Source organism: Balaenoptera physalus (genome assembly GCF_965194825.1).
Source record: "Balaenoptera physalus genome assembly, chromosome: 17".
NCBI classification, from domain to species: Eukaryota; Metazoa; Chordata; class Mammalia; order Artiodactyla; family Balaenopteridae; genus Balaenoptera; species Balaenoptera physalus.
This window is the reverse complement of record NC_138895.1, coordinates 16,578,122-16,601,991: the sequence shown is the minus strand read 5'-3', so window position 1 is coordinate 16,601,991 and position 23,870 is coordinate 16,578,122. Positions and strand designations below refer to the sequence as shown.

General features: G+C 38.6%; 1 protein-coding gene across 6 annotated transcripts in view; it reads left to right on the top strand.

The window, feature by feature from the left end:
- Positions 1–23,870, top strand: part of EYA1 (EYA transcriptional coactivator and phosphatase 1) — a 325,931-nt gene that overhangs the window by 190,201 nt on the left and 111,860 nt on the right. For 3 of the 6 annotated variants that reach the window (XM_082432589.1, XM_082432588.1, XM_082432590.1), the window contains 4 exons: positions 6,556–6,633; positions 15,806–15,875; positions 16,201–16,346; positions 20,084–20,221. In XM_082432589.1, coding sequence (XP_082288715.1) covers positions 6,556–6,633; positions 15,806–15,875; positions 16,201–16,346; positions 20,084–20,221 — 432 coding nt within the window. The remainder of the gene's footprint in view (positions 1–6,555; positions 6,634–15,805; positions 15,876–16,200; positions 16,347–20,083; positions 20,222–23,870) is intronic. The other 3 variants (XM_082432593.1, XM_082432591.1, XM_082432592.1) reach the window with 3 other exon arrangements.

Here is a 23,870-nt window from a genome sequence, read left to right as displayed (position 1 = left end):
TCTGTTTCTTCAGAAAGATTGTAATGACTGAGGTATATGTTTTCTTTTTTTTTTTTTTAATTTTAATACAATTTTTAAAGGTTACTTTCCATTTACAGTTATTACAAAATATTGGCTATATTCCTCATGTTGCACAATACATCCTTGAGCCTATCTTATACCCAGTTGTTTGTATCTCCCACTTACCCACTCCTATATTGCCCCTCCCCCTTCCCCACTGGTACCCACTAGTTTGTTCTCTATATCTGTAAGTCTGCTTCTTTTTTGATATATTCACTAGTTTGTTGTATTTTTTAGATTCCATATATAAGTGATATAGTATTTGTCTTTCTCCAACTTATTTCACTTAGCATAATGTCCTCCAAGTCCATCCATGTTGCTGCAAATGGCAAAATTTTATTCTTTTTTACGACTGAGTAACATTCCATTGTGTGTGTGTGTGTGTGTGTGTGTGTGTGTGTATATATATATATATGTATCACATCTTCTTTATCCATTCATCCATTGATGGACTCTTAGGTTACTTGCATATCTTGGCAATTATAAATAATGCTGCTGTGAACATTGGGGTGCATGATCTTTTCAAATTAGTGTTTTCGTTTTTTTTTGGGTACAGACCCAGGAGTGGAATTGCTGGATCATATGGTAGTTATATTTTTAGTTTTTTGAGAAACCTCCATACTGTTTTCCACAGTGGCGGCACCAACTTATATTCCCACCAACAGTCTACAAGGGTTCCCTTTTCTCTACGTCTTCTCCAGCGTTTGTTATTTGTGTTCTTTTTGATGATAGCCATTCTGATAGGTGTGAGGTGATACCTCATTGTGGTTTTGACTTGCATTTCCCTGATGATTAGCGATGTTGAGCATCTTTTCATGTGCTTGTTGGTCGTCTGCATTTCCTCTTTGGAAAAATGTCTAGTTCTCCTGACCATTTCTTTAAATTGAAATACAGTTGATTTACAATGTTGTGTTAGTTTCTGCTGTACAGAAAAGTGATTCAGTTATACATATATACGTATTCTTTGTCATATTCTTTTCCCTTATGGTTTATTACAGGATATTGAATATAGTACCTTGTGCAATACAGTAGGACCTTGTTGTTTATCTATTTTATGTATAGTAGGAAGTGGATGGATCTAGAGTCTGTCATACGGAGTGAAGTAAGTCAGAAAGAGAAAAACAAATACCGTATGCTAACGCACATATATGGAATCTAAAAAAACAGTACTGATGAACCTAATAGCAGGGCAGGAATAAAGACACAGATGTAGAGAACGGACTTGAGGACACAATGGGGGAAGGGGAAGCTGGGATGAAGTGAGAGAGTAGCACTGATATATATACACTACCAAATGTAAAATCGATGGCTAGTGGGAAGCTGCTGCATAGCACAGGGAGATCAGCTTGATGCTTTGTGACCACCTAGAGGGGTGGGATAGGGAAGGTGGGAGGGAGGCTCAAGAGGGAGGGGATATGGGGATATATGTATACATATAGCTGATTCACTTTGTTATACAGCAGAAACTAACACAACATTGTAAAGCAATTATACTCCAATAAAGATATAAAAATAAAAAAATAAACAAATGGTACCTAATTAAACTAAAAAGCTTTTGCACACCAAAGGAAGCCATTGACAAAATGAAGGCAACCTACTGAATGGGAGAAAATATTTGCAAATGATATGACCCATAGGGGATTAATATCCAACATATATAAACAGCTCATACAACTCAACATCAAAAAAACAAACAACCCAATTAAAAAATGGGCAGAAGAATTTGCAGCAACATGGATGGACCTAGAGATTATCATGCTAAGTGAAGTAAGTCAGAAAGAGACAAATACCGTATGATATCACTTACACGTGGAATCTAAAATATGACACAAATGAACTTATTTACAAAACAAAAGCAGACTCACAGACATAGAAAACAAACTTATGGTTACCAAAGGGGAAAGGGAGATGGAAGAGAGGGATAAATTAGGACTCTGGGATTAGCAGATATGTTTACTTAATATAATCATGGTTTAGTCCTTCCTCTTGAGTTACCTCCAAGTTACCTTGATATGATTTTGGCTGTCCTGAGGCAGTTGCCCTAATGGTTGATCTTAGACAAGTCACTTAGCTTTAGATCCTTCTAATTTACTTTTCAAAGGGTAAGCTTAACTTTAATGTGAAGTTTGTAACAGATTCTGTCCCAGAAGAAACACTTTGATTTCTCATAATTACTTTAATAAAGACACTCTAATGATAGAGTAACTATAAAAACATGGCCTCTGGACCTAGCACAGTGCTGAATGATTTATAAGCATTTATCTTTTGTAATCTTCTCGTGAGTATGTTATCCCCACTTAGAGAGGAGGAACCTGAGGCACACAGAAGCTGAGTAATTTTTCCAGGTTCATACTGTTAATAGCAAAGCTACATTGAACTTCAACTGATAATTCCAAAGCTGGTGTTTAACTCTTTATTCCTTCCTTTATTCATTCATTCATTTATTTATTATATATTTTAACTCTATTCCCTATTGCGCCCTGGTACTCTTCCCCAGGAGAAAGGCATTCAGGGTAGGTAGGTATAATACTGCTGCTACTAATGATGATGATAAATATAGTTTCAGTTCCTTACTTGTATCAGGTACTTTACGTACGTTTTTATGGATCCTTATTGCATTTCTATAATATAGATAGTTTCTTTGCTTGTGATGAGAACTTTCAAGATGCACCCTTCTAGCAACTTTCAAATATGCAGGACAATATTATTGACTGTAGCCCCATGCAAACAAGCCCCATGGCTTGTTTATTTTATAACTGGAAGTTTGTACTTCTTGACCCCCTTCACCCATCTCACCCACCCCCAGCACTCCTCTGGCGACCACCAATCTGTTCTTTGTATCTATGAGTGTCTGTTCTCTTTATGAGTTTTGCTTTGTTTGTTCGTTTATTTTGTTGATTCCACATATAAGTGAAATCGTATGGCATCTTTCTCTTCTGACTTGTTTCACTTAGCATAATACCCTCAAGGTCTATCCATGTCGTCACAAATGGAAAGATTTTATTTGTTTTATGGCTGAGTAGTATTCCATTATGTGTGTGTGTGTGTGTATATATATACACACACACACACACACACACACATATATGTCTGTATATATATATCACTGTAGTTATTACTTTTAAAATATTTTATATGAGATAATTAAGGTTGAAAAGATCATATAACTTTTACAAAGTCTTATAGCAGGTAGCTGGATTATTTGCCTCCAAAACCAAAGTGCAAAGAAATTGACAGATGGAAGTTTGTGGCACTTCTGGAGGGTAGCAAGTTGCCCAGTGTAACTCAGGCCTAAAGTGCATGGGCAGGTGAAGCTGTTGAAGGGATCAGGGAGATTAAAGGGGTAAAGGAGGATTTCTGAATATTTTTAAAGGATGAGTAGGTCCTTAAGTATCAGATGGAAGATTGGAAATTTGGAGTGGCGGGAAAAAGAGAGACTCTTGAGTGGTGGCAAAAGAGACTAAAAGTTGCTGTTTTCTGATAGACTGAAGTCACGTAATGAAGGAAAAAGTATGGCAGAGATAAAAGAATCCTACCATTATTTAGAGGAGAACAGGTCACTCATAGATTTTTCTTTTCAGATAAATAGCTCAGATGGGATCATTGTTCTCAGACATGATACATTTTAAATCTCTCAAACTTAAAAAAAAATTCAGTATGTTGTGTTTTTAAATTCAAAGCTTTAGAAACGTGCTCTATTATATCACCTATGACAGACTTATAAATGTCATGGCGCTAGTGAGGATGGGTAAAGTTTTGGTGGCCAGAGATTATTCTTTTTAACTTTCTGGTGGGTGTATGCCTGGCAACCACAAAGCCAGCAGTGGTCTCTGTTTATTTGGCTTTCATTCAGAAACTATTTTCCATCACAATAAATCACCAGTCTCTTTAGCATCAGGTGGCTGGTGATCACAGATTCAATTACAGTACCTGATAAAATCACGAATATCCTGGTAGTTCCTTTATGTACTGCCTCTTCTCTTCAACAGTGAGCCTTTTAAAAAATTGGGTTCATCAGGAAAAGGGAGTCTTTATTCTTTAGTGTATAGATGAGTATATTTGAACAATGGCAAAAAGCAATGGGCTGGGGGCCTAAAAGAAAAAGTATCCTCTTCGTTTCCTTCCTATTCTTTTTGCCTAGTTTTAATGGCATTGCAAGTATAATTGAATGCACCTCTTGGGAGTGAAAGCTGTACTTGATTAAGCTAATTATGGAGAGTAGCTGGGGTAGGTCTTAGGGTACAGGAGTAGGAGTGGTTTGACGAAGTCAAGCTTTCGTGAATTTTATAGTCAAGTCTACAGATTCATAGACCTTAGATTTGGCAAAGACTTAGAAGTCATCTGGGCTAACATCTCACACTGTGAATTTCTTCTTCACCATCTTTCCCAGGCAGACAGGTGGGCGTGGACCTTCTGCTTGAGATCTTGCAGCAAGTTCACTAGCCTGGAAGCGTTAACGCTCTAGGAAGACAAGGACTGCAGGGGTTTTGCTTTGCACTATGTCCACAGTGTGTGGCAGTGCCTTACTCTGTTGTCGAGTAGCTCTAATTATTGGGAAGTGCCGCTTACTGCTATTTTTCAAGACTTGGAATAAAAAGTATCCAGCATGAAATCCCATTTCTACCACCTACTGTGTAACTTTGGGCAGTTTCCTAACCCCTCTGATTTCAGTTGTTGCCTGTGAAACAAGAAGACGGTACGTAACTAGTGAGTTTGTGTGTTGTGTTCCGAGACCTACTTGTAGAATTGTTTAAAGAGATGAATCAAAATGTCTACAAAGAATCTGACACATAGTAGGTACTTTGTAGGACCCATTCCCCTTGGGCCTAATTCTGATCTTTTTCTGGGTGTGTGGTATTTGATACTGAGTTCAGATCCCATGGTAATTTGTCCAGTATAGAGTGAAATAGAACCATTGTTTTTTATGTACAGGGCGTTATATGAGTTCTTTCTAAAGAGGTAAAATAAGGATGTGGGCAACTGGGTGTGAAACCGTGCACCAGCAGTGGTGTCCCTGCCTTCCTAAACCTGTAGCTATATAATGGTTATGAAGAGCAAAATCATTAGGTTTCCTGGAGGCGTGAAAAGAGGAGGGAAATACAGGCTTATATCAGAATTTATTAGCATCAACTAAGACTTCTAATCTGAAACAACTGGTGGAAAAGTGAAAACTTCAGTTACACTATTGTTTGGTCTACATTAAAACAATCAGTTGAAGTGATTCCCTTTGGACGCACTGGTTTTACTTTTCAACTTGGTTTAGAGACGTCTAAATAATTTTTTTTTTGAAACTATCTGCTGCAACTATTTATAATGTGAATTTTAGAACTACTCATTATGCACTAGTAAAAGATTTGAAGGCCCAAGAGGGTGAATTTGTCCTTTGCCTGATGTTTATAAGAGATTGGCAGTGTTGAGAGAAGGAAAAACTGCATTTTCTCCATCATCCTTTCCCATTCCGGAATGTGTTTACTTGGTGAGAGAAGCCACCCCAAATATTCTCTTGTTAGGGCCTTCATCTTGGGAAACACATTATTGATTTTTAAGTAGCCTCTAAAGTATTATTACACTCTTCTTGAAAACCAGTTAATAGGGATGTATAACTTCCACAAAGTAGGCTAGGCAAATTCCAATGATAGAACTTCACTAGTAGTTTCTAGGGAAAACTGATGCTATTTTTTTTTTATTTTAAAAAAGCTAAACTAGGGAAAATAGGGTTCTGAGGTGTTCTGCCTCATCTGTAGGGATGCAATAATCCCCTCACTATATCAGTGCAGTAGATTTGCTTTGGAGAACCTGTAGCCTAAAGATAAATGTTTTTAGTTTACAGACCCAAGGGACTTTACCGAAGGTTATGCTTTCCACAAACTGTCTGCTATTGTTATTTTTAAATGGAAAATTTTATTTCTGCTTCATTTATATTTAGCGTGGTTTTGGTACTAAGTGTACATCAGACCTTGATGAATTGGCATGGCTGGGTGGTAATAACATTCCATTAAAGTGAGCATTAAAGTGTTTTTTAGCCATGCTGGATAACTGAGAAAGTGTGTGTGTGCGTGCACCTGTCATGAAAGCTGGTGTTATTTCCCACTTCTTCAAGTCTTTCTCTTCTATCCTTTGGACTCTATTTGGCCAAATGGCTACAAACCCAAGGAAATAATTTCACATCCACATTATGTAAATTTTGAGACATAAGTTATTTATTTTAGTAAGCAATTTAGTAAACATTTAAGACAACAATGAATTGAACTACTTTTAAAGTGTTTCTATTAAAAGGTAACTTGCCACAATAGATTGTTTCCTTAGGAAGAAAAACTTAACATGGGAATTTCTTTAAAAAAGACTCTATTAGGAATATTAATCTGATTTATATTCAAATATGAAAAGATTGATTTTTAAATGATTTTCTTATAATTATTTTGAATGTTATATCTTCTCTACTGTGCCTTTATAAATATTAATTGGGTATATGATATATGTTGTTTATTTTTGTAGTTAAAACAGAGCCAATGAGCAGCAGTGAAATAGTTTCAACAACAGCAGACGGGTCTTTAGACAATTTCTCAGGTTCAGGTAAGGAATAAATATTAGATTTTCACAGTAATATGAAACATTATTTTTCCTAGTTTACATATACAAATATATGTGTGTATATGTATGTGTGTATATGCATGTGTATATATGTGGATATTGTCTGTGTAATACTGTATAGTTTTTCTCAGCGTCACATATTTGCAATTCTGATGTTTTTGTTCGGTGTGATGAAGTGTTTGCTGAAAATGTTGGTATTCTGTAAAGGAGAAAAAAATCAAAAGGGGAATTGTTCTCTGTCTTCTCTAAATTATCTTTATTATGTTAATGACTCCTTCCCTCTGCCTCTCATCTGTGTGATTTTTCTTTCTTTTTTAATAAATTTATTTATTTTTTTATGGCTGTGTTGGGTCTTCGTTGCCACATGCGGGCTTTCTCTGGTTGCAGGGAGCAGGGGCTACTCTTCGTTGCGGTGCGCAGGCTTCTCATTGTTGTGGCTTCTCTTGTTGCAGAGCACGGGCTCTAGGCCGCGGGCTTCAGTAGTTGTGGCATGTGGGCTCAGTAGTTGTGGCTCTCGGGCTCTAGAGCACAGGCTCAGTAGTTGTGGTGCACGGGCTTAGTTGCTCCGCGGCATGTGGGGTCCTCCCGGACCAGGGCTCGAACCCGTGTCTCCTGCATTGGCAGGCGGATTCTTAACCACTGTGCCACCAGGGAAGCCCTGTGTGATTTTTCTAATCACGCACAATTTGGCTTCTGACAGCCCCTAAACAGACTTGCCACGGCATCCTCCTAACTGTCATGTCAGCTAGAGGTCAGACTTTGTCAAACAGCTTTAGATCCTTAATTAATTTTTTAATCTCTTTCATATTGAGAAAGCCTGCCTTCAACAAACAAAACATACAAGTTTCACCTCCCTGATGATGAAATTGCTGATAAGAAAGTGACTGATAATAAATTCACTGTGAGGATCTGATTGTATCTTTGCCAAATCACCCAGCTTGGACTCTTTCAATTAAAACTCATTCTTATCAGAAGTAATTCTCCAACTTTTTAACCGTTTTCAAGTGATCTGCTGTGCTTATGAAACCTCTCCATCGGAAGTGCTATACTTTTGTAAGTTTGTGATTGATTTCATCTAGTTCTTGGGGTCATTTCACATACACCCCAATTAGAAGGAGTTCTACATAGATATAAAATGAAATGCAGATGCACAACTTTGATGCTGATGATACCAGCTGGAGGCAGTAAGGAAATAACAACAGGTGTTACACCCATAGTTCTTTCATAAAGCATTTACTAGAATTTGACTTATGTCAGGCAGTGTGCTTGGTGCTATTATGGATTCAAAGATGTATGAGAATGGTCCTGCCTTGCGACTTAATAGGGCGAAGTAATCACCAGGCCATCATAGTACAGCTGGATAATGCCAGAGGGAGGCCCGGGGACCCCTAAGAATACCCAGGAAGGACCCAACAGAGACCGAGTTGGGGTGGGGTGGTCAGGGAGGGTTTCCTGGAGAGGATGTCTGCACTCAGCCTTAAAGAATGTGTAGGAATAAAGCACACGTAGGATTGAGGATGGGGAAGCTGGACGGATGGAGTGGTCCATGGGAGGAGACCAAGGCACGGAGGTGTGGAACTTGGAGGCACCACTGATGGTTCAGCATTCTTGGTGTGTCTGGTGTGAGCAGTGCAGGGTGTGCTGCACGGAGAGGAAGGCACCAGAGTCTAAACAGGCACGTGTGTTCCACGTGGCGTGTGTGTTTTATCCTGAGTGCCACGGGAGGCATCAGGTTGCGTGATCACTTTCCCTTATGGAATGACTCAGGTAGGATGGAGGGGAGGCCGGGGAACTGAAAGGGAGAGAACAGTTAGGGGTTTTCGCAATCATTTTCGCAAGAAATGCTGAAGACCTGAGATAGGGTGCTGGCAATGGCTGTGGTAAGGTGATGGATTGAGATGTATTTATGAAATAGAATTTATGGTCATAGTGACCAATGAGCATGGGGGGGATGAGTGAAGCAGAGAGACAAGGGAGGAGTGAGGGAATCTGAGAGGCATGACTGAGGAAGAAAGGTGGTGGCTTCTGTCTGGGGCTTGTTAGTGGTGATTTAAGATGCACCTGAAGATGTTGGAGCTCAGGAAAGATCTGGAATGGAAATTCTGAAAGTGTACAGAGAGTTGATGCTAGGAGGGTATAACAAGGTTGAAGACAGAACCCAGGGAAAACCAATACATAAGAGATGGGTGGAGGATAAGATGAAAGCACAGGTGATTGGGGAAGAAGAAAAAGAGTATTGAAATGGAAGTGAAGGCAGGAAAGAAACTTCAGGGAAGCACTGTCTATATGATAGATTCATATACAGGTTTTAAAAATGGCTTTTTTAAAAAACTTAATGACATGAGAAAATGTTTACTTATATTAAGTGTAAAGCAGATTATAAGAAAATTGAGGATATCAGTAAAAGACGAGCTTCAAATAACTTCATGTATCTAGGATAGATAGAAAAAAGTGAAGGAAGGGGATAATAAATTTAGAGAGGATAAGGATGTCAGGGGGCCTGCCTCTCTTGATGGGTTGGATAATAGATGAGATGGGAATAAAGGAATGAAAATTCTGGAAAAAGAGGATGTTCCTTCCTTAATCTCAGAACTCAGTGAGGTCTCCACCTGATGCTTCTGGAGTTGGTTCTCTGTACTTCCCTTCCTCAGCCTTTATCACTCCTTTAAAAATTACTTTGCATCATCTTTCCTCCTGCTAAACTGTAGCCCTATGAGAACAGAGACTGTTTGTCTTGTTCACACTTACAATCCCAGTGGCCATCATAGAATGGAGCTCATATGCAGTGGTCAGTACATGTTTGTAAATAAATAAATGAAATCAGTCAGTGCTGTTGTGGTTTAAGACTGGAATGGAGGAAGAGGTCCAGGATGTGGTCTTGAGCTTGATGGTTGACGTAGAAGGCCAGAGTTGAGGCCAAGAGAGAAATGAGAAAAGCGCTGGATGCAGGACCCAAGATGATGTTGGGATGTGTCAGGGGACACAGTCAAATACTAAAGTTTTTGATAAATGTAAGGCAGTGCTTAGGAGGTGGGTCATTCATGGAAGTGTTACAGAGTTGTCAGGAACCTCAGAGAAGGGAGGGTTTCATGGGAGAGCAGAAAAACAATGATTTGGAAGAAACAACAAGGATGTGTTTTTAGGTCTTTGTTATTCTGGAATCCGAGAGAATGAGCAGCCTCTACTGGGAAAAGATATGCAGGAGAAGTAAGGGCCATGGAGGAGGGCTTAGCGGAAGGTGGGGGAATAGTTTGGTGAAGAGACTGAAGCTGTAGAGAATCTCATTTGCCATAGATTGATGGTCTGTGTTGGAACCAGAGGAAAGGATCAGGTGACCTGGGGAACTGGGTCAAGGCATAGGAGGCACAGAGCGCCATGGGGATGGACCTTCATTTACTGTTGTCTTTTACTTTTTCTCTTCCCTTCTCTCCTCCTCTTTCTTTTTCTCCTCTTTCTCCTTCCCCCTCCTCTTCCACCCCCCTGTCCCCGCATCTCCTTCTCTCCCCCCACCTTTCAAGAGTAAAGATGTGAAAAGCATGGCATGCTGGAGTGGCTGTGAATAGGACTTAGGGTTTATAAGAGGAAGAGGAGGCTGGAGAAAGCAATCTCCAAGAATTAACTCCAAGATGGTCTTTACCTCTGTGGTCACTATGCCTACCTTCCTTCTCTATGATAGCTTAAAAATTCACATCCCTAATATTCTGGGTATCTTAAGGAAATAGACAGCAAGGATAAAGAAGATATGGAGTCATCCTGACACTGGTAATAGCTGTTTCCACCTTTGTCCTTCAAGGAACCCTAGCATCTTAAAGCATTAAGGAGGCAGTGAGGCTCACTCTTCTCCAGGGAAATCGCCAGGTATCCTGGTGTGGGGATACTGGAGGAGAGAGGTTGATTTTCTAAGGCATGTGGCTGAATTGAAAAATTCAAGGTTGTTTATTGTGTTTTTAAAATACAGTGACGTTCTGCTCATTTACTATTGATGAATGAAAAGCAATATTTTAATGATTAAAATGTTAAGAACAGTTGGGGTTGAAAATAACGTGCTTTGAGGGATTACAAAAATGTCTTTGCCTGCTGCTGCTTCCACTTCCACAAAGCCCAAATTTGTTATTCATTTGTTAAATAAAATGCCAATTGATATGGATTCATTCAACATTGATGTCTGGGGGTATTTGAAAATCGGAAATTTCTAGAGGAGAAAAAAATCATGTCTGACAAATATGATTTCTTTGCTTTTGTAATTGTTCATGAAAAGATCTACCTTTTGGGATCTGATTCATTCATTCAACAATTCTGTATTGAGCACCTACTATGTGCCAGGCAATGTTCGAGACAGTGGGAATATAGAGATGAAAAAGTAGACAGATCCCTGCTCTCATGGAGCTTTCATTCTTGTGGGAGAGACAAATGATAAATAGGTAAGTGGTAATATAAGTAAACAGGCAGTGAAAAGTGCTCTGAAGAAAACGAAAGCAGATCAAAGACTATGGTGAAGAGTGGGTGAGAGTCTCTTTTAGAAGGAAGGCTTCTCTAAGGAAAGGGCATCTGAGCAGAGGTCTTAGTGAAGTGAGGGAATACGTTTGGGTTAATCAAAATGAAACAGGATAACAGGGTTTGGAGTTGAGGGCAAGGAGGGGTTTGACATGATGACCTAATTTATGTTTTTAAGAGATCACTGTTTGTCATGTGGAAAATTCTCTTTGGGAGAAGGGTGGGGAGAAGGTAAGGAGAAGCAGGGAGACCAGCATTTCCTGGTGCAGAAGAGGACTGTGTTAGCCCACGTGTTTCCTGGAGGAACCACTGAAGCAGGATGCAGTGTGCCAGTATCCTATCTGGGAGAGGAGAGGAGGGAGAGGGAGGGAAGGTGAGGTCAGGGGGCGGTGTCCTGGCTGCCCTCTCTGATGGCCACGGCCAACGTTGGTGAGTGGAACAGAGTGGCAAACAAGAGAGAGTGAGAAGTTGTCACTTTTAGCCTATATTTGGAAGGGAGAGCTGACTGGACTTAGGATAAAAGGGTGTGAGGAAAGGAGAAGAATCAAAACTTAACTTTTAGGCTTTTGACCTGTTTGTCCAGCTGAATGATCTTGACATGGACGAGATGGGGAGCCGTGAACTGAGGACTTGCTAATTTTCAGATTTCTCTCGACTTTCTCAGTGGATTCTCTAGCTTGTGAATATTAATTCTCCTTGGGTCCTTCTCCTCTCCCTTCCTGCAGTAAGATTTGGGGAGCTTCTTTAACTTACGTGTGAGAGGTAGGAGAAAGAATGCAATGATAGGAAACAAGTGTGCTAAAACAGAGAAGGACCTGTTGTCCCTACATCCCCAGGGCTCTGCCTTGTGGCCTTTGGAGTTTACTAATGGTAAGAGTACCAATTTATTTACCTTGGTAAATGGCCTGGGAGCATTCTTTTTGCCTTAGGTTATTCTGGTCTCATGAAATTAAAAATAATCTGAATTCTTAGATTATCATTAAAAAGTTTAAAGTGTTTTAGGCAATTAAGGAAAAAAGTACTTGAGGTAAAAGGTGGAAGATTCTTGACTTTAGGCTACACAGAGATCACAGGGGTTTGAATTTAGAGAAAGCCCTAAGGGTATGGCTGTTTACATGGCATTACATAGTCAATCATTTTAGGTGCACACAGGTAAGTAGCAGCAACATACTCGGGCAGCACCATGGGTTCTTATTCACGTCTATTTAATAAGGAAAACTATTGACCCATTTATATTGCCAAAGATCAGGTTTATTGTTGTGTGTTTATAAATAACTTAAAATAATTTAACCATCTTTCAAGTTATTATGGTTTAAAAATATCTACTTTGCTTATGACCTAAACCTCACAGTCTCATTAAACAAATGTTATTTATTGATTACCTACCACATGCCAGGCCCTACCAGGTGCTTAGGAAACAAAGGAGAGTAGGAGGTCCTTGGCCCTGGAAGCTCACGGGTAGCAGAGGAAACTAACATCTATACACTACATAAACTAACCATCATGTAGTGTGGTGAGTGCAACTTTGCCAGTGTTTACAACGTTCCAAAAAGTACAGAGAAAGAAGATATTATCCTAAAGAGAAAATGGTGTTTTAGTCCCAGTGGAAGAGTGTTTGACAGGCGGCGGAGAGAAGAGCGTTAACATGGCAGTAGGCTCTGACGTGAAGACCAACCAAGACCGACAGGAAAATGCATGGCATGCACGGGCAGTCCTCAAGTCCAGGGATGCTATGTAACTCTAAACCCACAGGAGGGTGGATGCTTGAATATCTTTATATAATCTGCCAAGGAATTTGGAAGTTTTTTCTAGGGATAGTATAAGTGCAGGTGAGAGATTGTAAGCTGGAGAATGGACGTGAAGAAGTTTCCGCGTAAGGAAGATCAATGTGGTGGCAGAAGTGAGAGTCACAGGGCAGTGGGTGGAACGCAGGGTGAGTAGCTAGATGGCTGTTTCTCTAGTCAAGGTGAGACGTAATGAAGACCCGCCCCGGAACAGGAGGGTAGGGATGGAGAATGCAGGACAGCTCAATGGGTGTTTCTGAATTGGAGATGGGTGACTTGAGAGTCACAGAGGGAGAAAAAAAATGAGATGATTCTGAGGTTTCTAGTTTCTGTGAAGGGGGGTCAGGGGATAGTATGTTTTGGTGGGAAGAGTGGGCAGATGTGGGTTCAAATACCAGCTTTCCTATTTATTTGCTTGGACGTGTTACTTAATATCTAGCCCCATATATAAAATGGGGATAAAGAATCCTGTTTTTAAGCATTTTGCTGGATAGATGGTGATGCTGTCCATTGAGTAGAATTAAAAATACAGAAAAAGGGCAAATGTGGGGGCAAAGACAGTGGGAATTTGGGAATCTGAGATGTTAAACATTTCTTGCACAAAAACACAGTATTATTTGCTTTATGTCATTGCTTCATTTAGCCCTCACAACCATCCTATGAGGTGTAGGTAGTATTACTGCCATCATTTTACATGAGAACGTGTCAAGGCTTAGAGGGATCAAATAACTTGACCAACACCGCATAGAAGAGTTGGATCTTGAATCTGAGCTGAAATTAAATTCTAATTCCAGAACCTGTTTGTATTACCACACTCTGCAACCTCCCAAATCTTTCTTCATGTGTACACGCATGTACGATGCATATAATCTAAATCACAGCTTCACGGAACCTACCTTAAGCTGTATAATCACCCCGATATCTTCTATTCTGTTATTCTATTTGTTTATAAAAAATTGCTGAGAAGAACCTATGAAGTTGAATTTACAATCTTTTCATGGGTCGTGACCCCAAATTTGAAAAACACAGGGATAGAGCTAGGAAAGAATAAAAGGGATTTCTATGGCTTCCATCCTCAGATGGCTTTGGGGTTTTTTGTGTGGTAGTACATATTTGTGTTGTGGTTTCATTTTTTAAAAACTTCTTTCTATCTATGGTGATCCAGGGAAGATATTACCTCTCCAGCAGCTCTGCTGGATAAATCTTCTCTGTCCTTGGTCTCTTTCCAGGCCTAGAAGAGGGGAGTAGAAAGGTTGTAATCGCAGGTGACCTGGGCAAGTGGCAGTGCTTGCGGTCCAGGCATTCTCTCCCTTCTATAAATTGTATTTAATCCTCCCGTAGCTATTTGTGTGTTGGCCTCCCCACGTGCGACAGAGAGGACTTGTCTTTGCATGTTTGCATCTGCAGCATGGAGTGTGATGTCTGGAACAGAGTAGTGACCCAACATGTGCCAAGAGATGGGGGACGCCAGCCAAGCTGGCCTGACTTCTCTCATTAATATGGCCTCCATCTCTGCCAGACCAACAGCCAGAGGGTTGAAGTCTGGCAGGTCGCATGAGTACTGCTGACCTTCATCTATTCTCTTGTCACTGGGTTAGGCCTATTTGCTTTACCAGGAAAGGATTAGTCATAGGTTTTGAGATTCTAAGCCAAATCCACCACTGTTTTCCCAAACACAAGCTAGAAAGTTACATTTGAGAAACATAACTGTACTGATGTGATATCATGAAAATGTATAAAACCTGGAGTTCATGGAAGCTTATGAAGGGTTTTATGTAGAATATAATGAATAAATAATAGGGCCTCTGCAGACAGTGATTATTAGTAGAAGAAAATAAACATATTACATCTTATAATAATTGTAGCCAAAGCATATGCATCTTAGCCAGGAAAAGCATAGGATGACTTTGAAGGGAAAAGGGGAAATACATATATATATATGTATATATTTATGTAAATGTGTATATATGTAAATGTGTGTAGATATTTATGTACACAAATAGATGGCCCATATTAGCAATGAAAGAAGCTGAGAATCACCAATTTAAGGTCTCATGTTAGTAAAAAAAAAAAAAAAACTTTTTTTTTTTTTTTGCTTCTTTAGTTCAGAATGATTGTAAAAGAATATTTGATAGAAGAGTTTCGTGCATTTCTGAGACTTACTGAATCAAGTATATGTGATTAAAAAGAAATGAAATTCTGCTTGAATGCTTAAATAATCTCTTAAAAAAAAACCTTTGTGACTTGAACGCTGAAGTGGAGCACATATAACTGAAAGGCAAAGGAATATCCATCTCCATGCAAGAAAAAACAGGCTTAGTTTGCAACTTGAGAAATTTTAGATGGTTATAGGAATGCATTTTTATTTAAAAAAATTGCTGAATCAATGCAGGCAAATGAGGATCTGTCCTATTTCTACTGCCCTGAGAGGAGATTAGACTGCATTTCTCAGTAACACAGTCTCAGGGCTGTGTGTCCCCTTGAACACAAACAATAGACCAGGGGACCTTCCGGTCCCGCCCAGCCCTGTAATTCAAGTTCATCCCTCCCCTTTCAGCGCTGTCGTTCCAACCAGTGGCCAGGACTCCCTGCGCTCTTAAAGTATTGCCACTGTAAAAGCCATCACTGACAGGTATTTAAGAATATTGTGACTGTGTTTTCTAAGAGTTGATTTAAAATTCGAATCACTTGATCAGTTCCTATAGGTTCCTTAATATAGTTTAACTTTCTATTAGGTTGACTTATGAAATTGCCATTTCTGCGGGTCCAAAAGGTCTACGGTTTCATGTGGCCAACCTACAGTTGAAACTATATCAATGCTTTATACATATTTTGTATTTTGCTTGGATTATTGTGCATTATTTTTCTTTTTCCAGCCATTGGGAGCAGTAGCTTCAGCCCAAGACCGTCTCACCAATTCTCCCCACCACAGATTTATCCTTCCAAGTAAGATATATTTTCTCTTAATCAATAAGTAACTTTTCCGAGTAGTCTTTTACCTTATTTCAAGTCATGTCTGGTGCCCACATGTTACATCTTAATTTAAACTAAAGTGTGTTTCATAGAGACTTAAATGTATTTACACAAATTTATTTGGAGCCTCACCTAGGAGGGACACTGTAGTATTTTGGTTCTTTGTGTATTACACTTGAAAATTATACATTAAGAAACAATCTTTAACTGGAATTTGTGATTTGGTTGTTAATCAGTTACCTTGCATGTTTCCATCTAATGCATGGGCTTTCTATTTTCTGTCATTTCTGACAAATAGCAGACCATACCCACATATTCTCCCTACCCCTTCCTCACAAACTATGGCTGCATATGGGCAAACACAGTTTACCACAGGAATGCAACAAGCTACAGCCTATGCCACGTACCCACAGCCGGGACAGCCCTATGGAATTTCCTCCTATGGTGAGTAATCCCTCGGCTTTAGCAGTGACGTTGCCTAGTGGGCACACCTGTACATGTGAAAGTTTCACAGGAGTGATACTTAAAGACGGTCCTCTTGGGCCACTTGAGAAAGGGTGGTCACCTTTTGTGTCTAAATTCTTAAAATGATCGTTTCTAATGAGCATTGTAAGAACTGGTAGTTACTTATCTTGAGGTCAGAGGTGGCAAATACCATGGGTTCATGTGCCCTCTTCCTCTCGTTTTGGTTTTGTATTGTTTTTCTTTCCATTTATATCTCAATTCTTAATTTGCCACTTGAGCACTTGGTTCTGGAATCCAAAGTATTTTGGTGCATATTTCTGATAAAACTTCTGTGAATGAAGTCTTTTGGGGTGAAGATTCATTTCCTATTTATCAGATGCTGAGCTATGATTAGAGAAGTACAAGCAGAATTCAACAAACCCTGGCTCTAAACTTGAGGGGGGGGGTAGTAGTCTCAAATTTCAGCATTATCAACCATTAGGAAAAGTGATCTATATCATGGCTTGGGCTGCACTTTAAAGAGGCCAATCAGGAAACATTTAAAGCTCACATCCCTATTTGTTCCTTCCCACCTGGAGATTATCTTTATCTTGGTGTAATTTAACTCAATTGTTACAGGGTCAATACCTGTAAATTAAAAATAAATCCAGCCAAACCTCAAAGTTTAATTTTTAAAAAGCTTAGGATTCCAGAATACCTTCACTTCCATTGAATGGTAATTGTAATTTTAAACAAACTGCAACTTGTTGGAAGAGAAAAATATGAATTATTGGCATTTTATTAAGAAATAAATAAAACCTAGTGATCCAGAAACAAATACATGAAAGTTTGGAAGCAAGACTGATAGAAAAGACTGGTGGAGTATTTTGTGATCAATATTCTAATTATGCTTCTGTTGCTATTGTTATTTCATAATAATCTTTTCTCAGTATATTGAAAGAAATAATGTTCTTCTTTAAGCATTTCATTAATCATTAGAAGGTAAATTATTTTTTGCTTTTTTGTTCTGTCTTTACCCCAAATCAAATTGGCTATATATAAATTTCTTATAAAATATATAGAAATTAAAATCTAAATTATGTATGACTTCAACTTTCATAGTTTTATTTTAAAAAGATCACAACTGAATGTGATCTAGGGAGGTGTTTTTCAACCAGACTTTAAAAACAGCCATAAAATGGACTTTCCAGAATTATCTTTCATTTCCATGACTTTTAGTCACGTTTCTCAAAATAACGTTAAATATAGATCAAATTTGTCTGTAATTTACTTTTAAACTATTCTTATGCTAAAAGAGGAAAAAGATTCTATGATTGGAATTGCGTAACTTCAATTCTATAATGTGAGTTAAGGCAGTCCCCAATTTATATTCTCAAAATTTATTCGTAAGCTGATTATTTGAAGTAGAAGTGTATTTTCCAGTACAAACAATACTCAAGTACTGTAGACCTATCAGTGCTGCCAGGGGAAGGTGCCATTCCTGCTACTGCCTTGGCTGCCACTCACACAACTCTCTTGTTTTAATTTCTCTTCCCCATTCAGTCATGGAAGGGCCCTTTGCCAATTTCTGGGCTGCAGGGTAAGGACTTCTCTAGTTCTAAACCATCAACAGATGGCCCTGTTGTCTGAAATAGTTGTTCCAGTAGAGTGAGATGAGCAGAGGTTAGGCTCAGAACTAGTAAGATGAAGACGGGGATTTTCATGTGGTAGGTGGGGATCGGGGAGGTGGTGAGAGTGAGTCTCAGTGTAAAGGGCTCTGATCCCAGGACCTTCCATGCTTATAAATCTCCTGGGAATAATTCTCAGTCCTTAGCATTTTTCTGATCACCTCCTTTCTTCTCTTTTTGTACCTTGAGGACAAGGAGATGCCCCTGTGCTTCTGACCAGCCATTCTCTTTTTCTTGGGCCAGTGCATGGAAAACTATGGCAGCCTTCTCCCCATTGCTTGTTCTGAAGGAAGAGCGCATCGTTTAGGGGTTTTAACTGCTGATAGTTAAGGTCCTGATAGTTCTAGAAGACCTTCTCCAAGGACTTGTGTCCCCTGACTTTTCACTTAGACCCAGTAAGAAAAGACAGGCAAATCTTTTCATAGTAAGAGCAAGGGGTCGGTGAGGAGGAAGAGGTCATGCCATTCTTCACTGGATCTGCGTGGAGTCGACCAGTGAGATGAGTTTGACAGCTTGTGGATAGAAGCTATGGACATAGGTGTGGCTATGGGTGTTTTCTACCTCTTCCTGCTTTTCCTTACCTGTTCTTATCACAAAGATTCCCATCCTGAGCCTCCAGGCTAAAAACAGAGGTGGCACGGGTGAAGACTGAAAGCAGATCATCATAGCATCAAATGGAGAGAGAAGGGGGAAAATCCCTATTGTGACACCATGAAAAGGAAGGGAGTTTTCTAGAGCCATCTAACCACCTGTCTTGGGCACTTGCTTTTCCAGGGACCATTTATAAGTGTGGGTTATTCATTGGTTTGGGATTGCCTGTACAGGGAAAGTCACATTGTTTTAAAATGCTAAACTGAAATGTAAGGCCATTATGAGGTTACTTAGAGATACTTCAGGAATTAGAGTAGGCTCTCTTCGCCAAGAGTCAGATTCTTCCACTGCCTTAGGAAAGTTACCTAACTTCATTCTACTGATGAAATTCCCCTAAAATGGAAATAAACAGTGAGACTACTGTGTATTCTAGATCCCAAAGATATTATTTATCTTAAGTGCAAAGTCAAATTATTCCAAAATGTGAATTCCCTTGGCAGAAATTTTCATCCCCTACCTCTGTGGGAATTAAGGACAGTTGTTAACTTTCATGACTGTCTTTAATTATGATCCAGGGCTGAGCCCTGTACAACGATACCGCCAAACCCAAGTCCTGAAATTAGGATGTCAGCCTGGCACTTTGGGAAGTATTGGGGGGGCCACAAATACATTATTTTTATATTATGATGTGATGAAAAGAAAGTGTACTTTATGTTACACTTAAAACAATTATATTTGAATAAAAACCTGAAACTGTAAGGGACAAAAAGAGAACTACCTGTCAATTTCTCTGTGCTGTTTATAAAGCACTATGCTGTTCTACAGGATTGAGTTCTTTATTATTCTGCTTCTCTTGTGCTTACTGCCTGGTAGGATCTGGATATCTGGGAGAAGGTTTCCCCCTGTGTTGCTTAATTCTACGCCCAATATTGCTACCTCTGACCTCAAAATGCGTTGTGTACTAAAATCAGCTTTGTGATAGAAAGAGTAAAGAAAAAAAATGTTTTTAATGTTACGAGGCTAGAGACTCTAATTAATCACTTTTTAGGAAAAATATTTTGATTCTGATGTTAATCAATGCAACAACATTTAGGATAATTTAGTTCAAGTTTAATTATGGCCATTTCTGGACTGTAAAGATGATCTTAAACTCTTGTAAAGCAATACAACTAATTACAGAAATGATGTCACTGGAGTTAAATTTTATGGAAAATGGAATTCAGGAAAACAACAAAAAAGAATAGTGCGGATAGGCATGGAAATCTGTAATAATCCTGGTTTTATTCTTTTTAATTGAAGTTATAGTGAAGAGTATTTCACTCTAAGCATATATGGCCTTGGTTATTGAGCTAACACTGTGGAGGAAGCGTGTGTAATTGGATAGTGGTGGGAGTGTTTTTGTATATGGACCAGCTTTTGAAAATGAACAGATAGATAAGCTATCACTAACTGATTTAGGTGCATTGTGGGCAGGCATCAAGACTGAAGGTGGATTGTCACAGTCTCAGTCACCTGGACAGACAGGATTTCTCAGCTATGGTACAAGCTTTGGGACCCCTCAACCTGGACAGGCACCGTATAGCTACCAGATGCAAGGTCTGTATACATACTGGCATTGCTCTTTTCATTAATCCTGCGGGACAATCATTACTTTCTAAAGTGGAACCTGATATTCTGTGTAAGTAGTGGATGATGGTGAAAGTGGGCTGGGCTTGGAGGCAAGATTCCTGGTTCTAGTTTGGCTCTTTACTTCCCTGCTCTCCAGGCCTAAATTTCCATATTTATAACATCCAGGGGTTAGACTGGATGATCACTCAGGTTCTTTTACAAAAAGCTCTAAAATTCTTTGTGTCGTTGAAGTTTTCTGCCTTTGCTTCTATCAACTAAAAAAAAGAGTGAAAAAAAAAAAAAGCAAAGTCAGTGATGTAAGAGGTTGTAGTGTGATATATGCTAAAAACCCTGGCACTTGGTGTGGCCAGTCAGCCTGTCTCAAAGGGGTATGTTTTCTTCATTTTCATTATCACGGCTCTGGAAATAGAGCATGTGATAGGTGTTGACTAAATGATCTGCCAAAGACCAGGAGATCAAATTGACAGCCACTCAATGCACCTTCAAGCTATTGCTTCTAAGGACCCATCCCTGGTTCTGATTTTGAAACTATAGACAGAACATAATGTAAGTGCAAGTCATATGGATGACAGCTGAAAGTTTACGTTGTCGGAGGTGTTTCAAGAGTAGGCATTACTGTAATTAGCAGATTATTATCATGCAAATGTGTCTAAAATACTTGAAAATTGTTCTCGCATAATTTAAACATTCTCCTAATATTTTGTTTTTACCACTAATCAGTTTAACAAATGATATGCATCTTTTCAATAGTGCCAAGCTATAGTAGAATTAAATACCTGCTATTTAAAAAAAATTTTGTTTATTTATTGAAGTGTGGTTGATGTACAATATTACGTAAGTTAGAGAAGTACAACATAGTGATTCACAATTTTTAAAGGTTATATTTCGTTTATAGTTACTACAAAATACTGGCTATATTCCCTGTGTTGTACAATACATAACTTGTAACTCATTTATTTTATACATAATAGTTTGTACCCCTTAATTCCCTCCCTCTCTCTTGTCCCTCCCCGCTTTCCTCTCCCCACTGGTAACCACTAGTTTGTTCTCTGTATCTGTGAGTCTGTTTCTTTTTTGTTATATTCGTTTTATTTTCTGGATTCCACATATAAGGGATATGATACAGTATTTGTCCACCTTTGTCTGACTTTTTTCACTTAGCATAATACCCTCCAAGTCCATCCTTGTTGCTGCAAATGGCAAAATTTCTTTCTTTTCTTATGGCTGAGTAGTATTCCATTGTGTGTGAATACCACATCTTCTTTATCCATTCATCCACTGGTAGACATAGCAACCTGCTCATTTAAGTAACAGATATGTTATAGACATCTTTTCACATCAATAAAATCTATTTTATGGCACCATTTTAATGGTTTCACAGATATATCTTATTTAACCCCCCTATTATTGGACATCTAGAGCGATGCCACGAACATCTTATGTGCATGCTTAATTATTTCCTTTGAGTAAACTTAAGTGTGGAATTGCTAGGTAAACTGTTTTCAACTCTTTTAAGGATTTGTTATATATTTCCACAAGGAAGGGCTGTGAATTAGCGTGAACACATTAAATATTTTACTTTTAAAAAAAATTGTCATTTTGGAAGGTCCAAGATTTCATTGTTGTTTCCATGTGTATTTTTAGAAAATTGAGCCGATAAACCAGTTTTTCTTTTCTAGCATGGTGGTGTTTTTCTCTTATTATTTCTTATATTACGTCTCTTAAACTTTAGTAATGTTTTATAGATGTATTTCTGGTGTATCATTTTTAAGAGCTTTTTTTCCTGCACGGGAAGCTAAAATTTTATGGGACCAGATTCATTAATCCTTTCATACTTGGTTTTGCCTTTGGTATAAAAAAGGCATGGATTATAAAGTTTCGATATATTTGATGGCTACAAAATTAAAATTACCTTATGACAGATAGCATTTAGTGTTAGAAGGATATTACTCACGTGCTTGATTCCAAAGCTTGAAAGCTGCTCTCGGAAGAGAACTGTTTCTCCACATGCTGAATATCAGTTAAGTAAAGGGATAAAAAGAACACAAATTGATGAGACTTCATTAAAGAATCGAATAGTCTTAGGCTTTAGTAATGAAATGGATCATAAGGCAAACAAAGTCTATTCACTCCTAAAGCTTTCATTTGTGTCAAGGAGAGAGACAGTAGACAAACAGACAAATACATTATGCAATTGCAGAGTCTTAGGAGAGTTATGGGGAAAAAAATCTGGCACTATGGTCGGTTCCGTTCTACTCCGGGCATCCGGTCTCTTTAAGGAGAAGTGGATCCTAAAGGTCAGAATGAAACAGGTGAAGTGCCTTCCGGAGAGGAGAGATAACTACACGTGTGATTCCTGGGCTTGAGCCCACGTGCAGCCCTTCGGTTACCACCCACAGTGGGCTGAGTACAGAAATTGCGAGTTGAGCGTTTAGAAACTTCCATGGTACGTCCACAGTAAATCTTATGGTGGTGAAATCAGACGTGCACTCTGTGTCTTTTCTTTTTTCATCTCATTCTTTTAGTCATACATAACTATTATATTTTGCTAAATTGTCAGCCTGGGAAGGATTAGGAGAAGAGAAGCATGCTGTGTGTCTCAGAGAGTTCGAGAAATATTGCCCTTGACTTAGCTTTATCTTTCTGTCCTCGCAGGTCAAAAGCTTATGTGGCGGAAAGTTCCTAAGAGGACTAACTAGCTGTCAGAGTTGTAAGTATAGCGTTAGTGTAGAGAGAAGAGTGGAAATGAAAGAGGAGAAAAGAACGTTAATTTGGAGGCAGAAAAAACTCTATTTTAAAGCAGAAATAAGGACATGTGTAGCACCAAATATAGCAAATGTAGCATTGCTTTTCTAGTTATAGGTTTCATTGCATCTGGGATGTTGCATTACAACTTTTTGTGTTTTTAGGCATCCCCTGGTTGAATGGCCTTTCCAGTGGGATTTTAGAACCCTTTTTCCATGACTGAGGTATTATTTCATATGGATATTTCTATAATGGCACCTCACTCATTTTCAGAATAATCTAAAATATGACTTTCACACACGAAGCCAGAGAATAATATGCTATTAACTTGAAAGTTGCCAATCCGATGATGGATAAATGATATGTAATATGCTATAAACTCTTTATGGTCAAATGTGGATAAATAAGTAAACTCTGATTAATATGTATTTCTTAAATATTAAGTGCATTGTAAAAAATGAAGTGGATGAAATGATATTATGTGTCCAGTCATGGGCGTCTGTTGACCTTTGTCTTTTCAATACTTCTTTTTAATATAAAACTTTCTATAATGTCTGAAATGATTTTCAAAATTCTCTAAATTCTATTATCCTTAATGAATAACGGTGATTTTTGCTTATATCAATCTTATATCTGTTAAAAGATCTTAGAATCTTGGATGACAGCATATGTATTTTAGTGATTTGGGAGTGTTTTACCTAGTGCTTTCTCCAATATCCTTTGACCTTTTAAATATAAGGTATGATGATGAGTTATTCAAAGATTTAGTTACTAAGATTTCATAATATTAGCATTTCACAGTACTAGAAGAAATATTCTAGTAACCCAGATGACTCAAACTAACTCAGTAGCGGGTGTTATGCTGATGAAC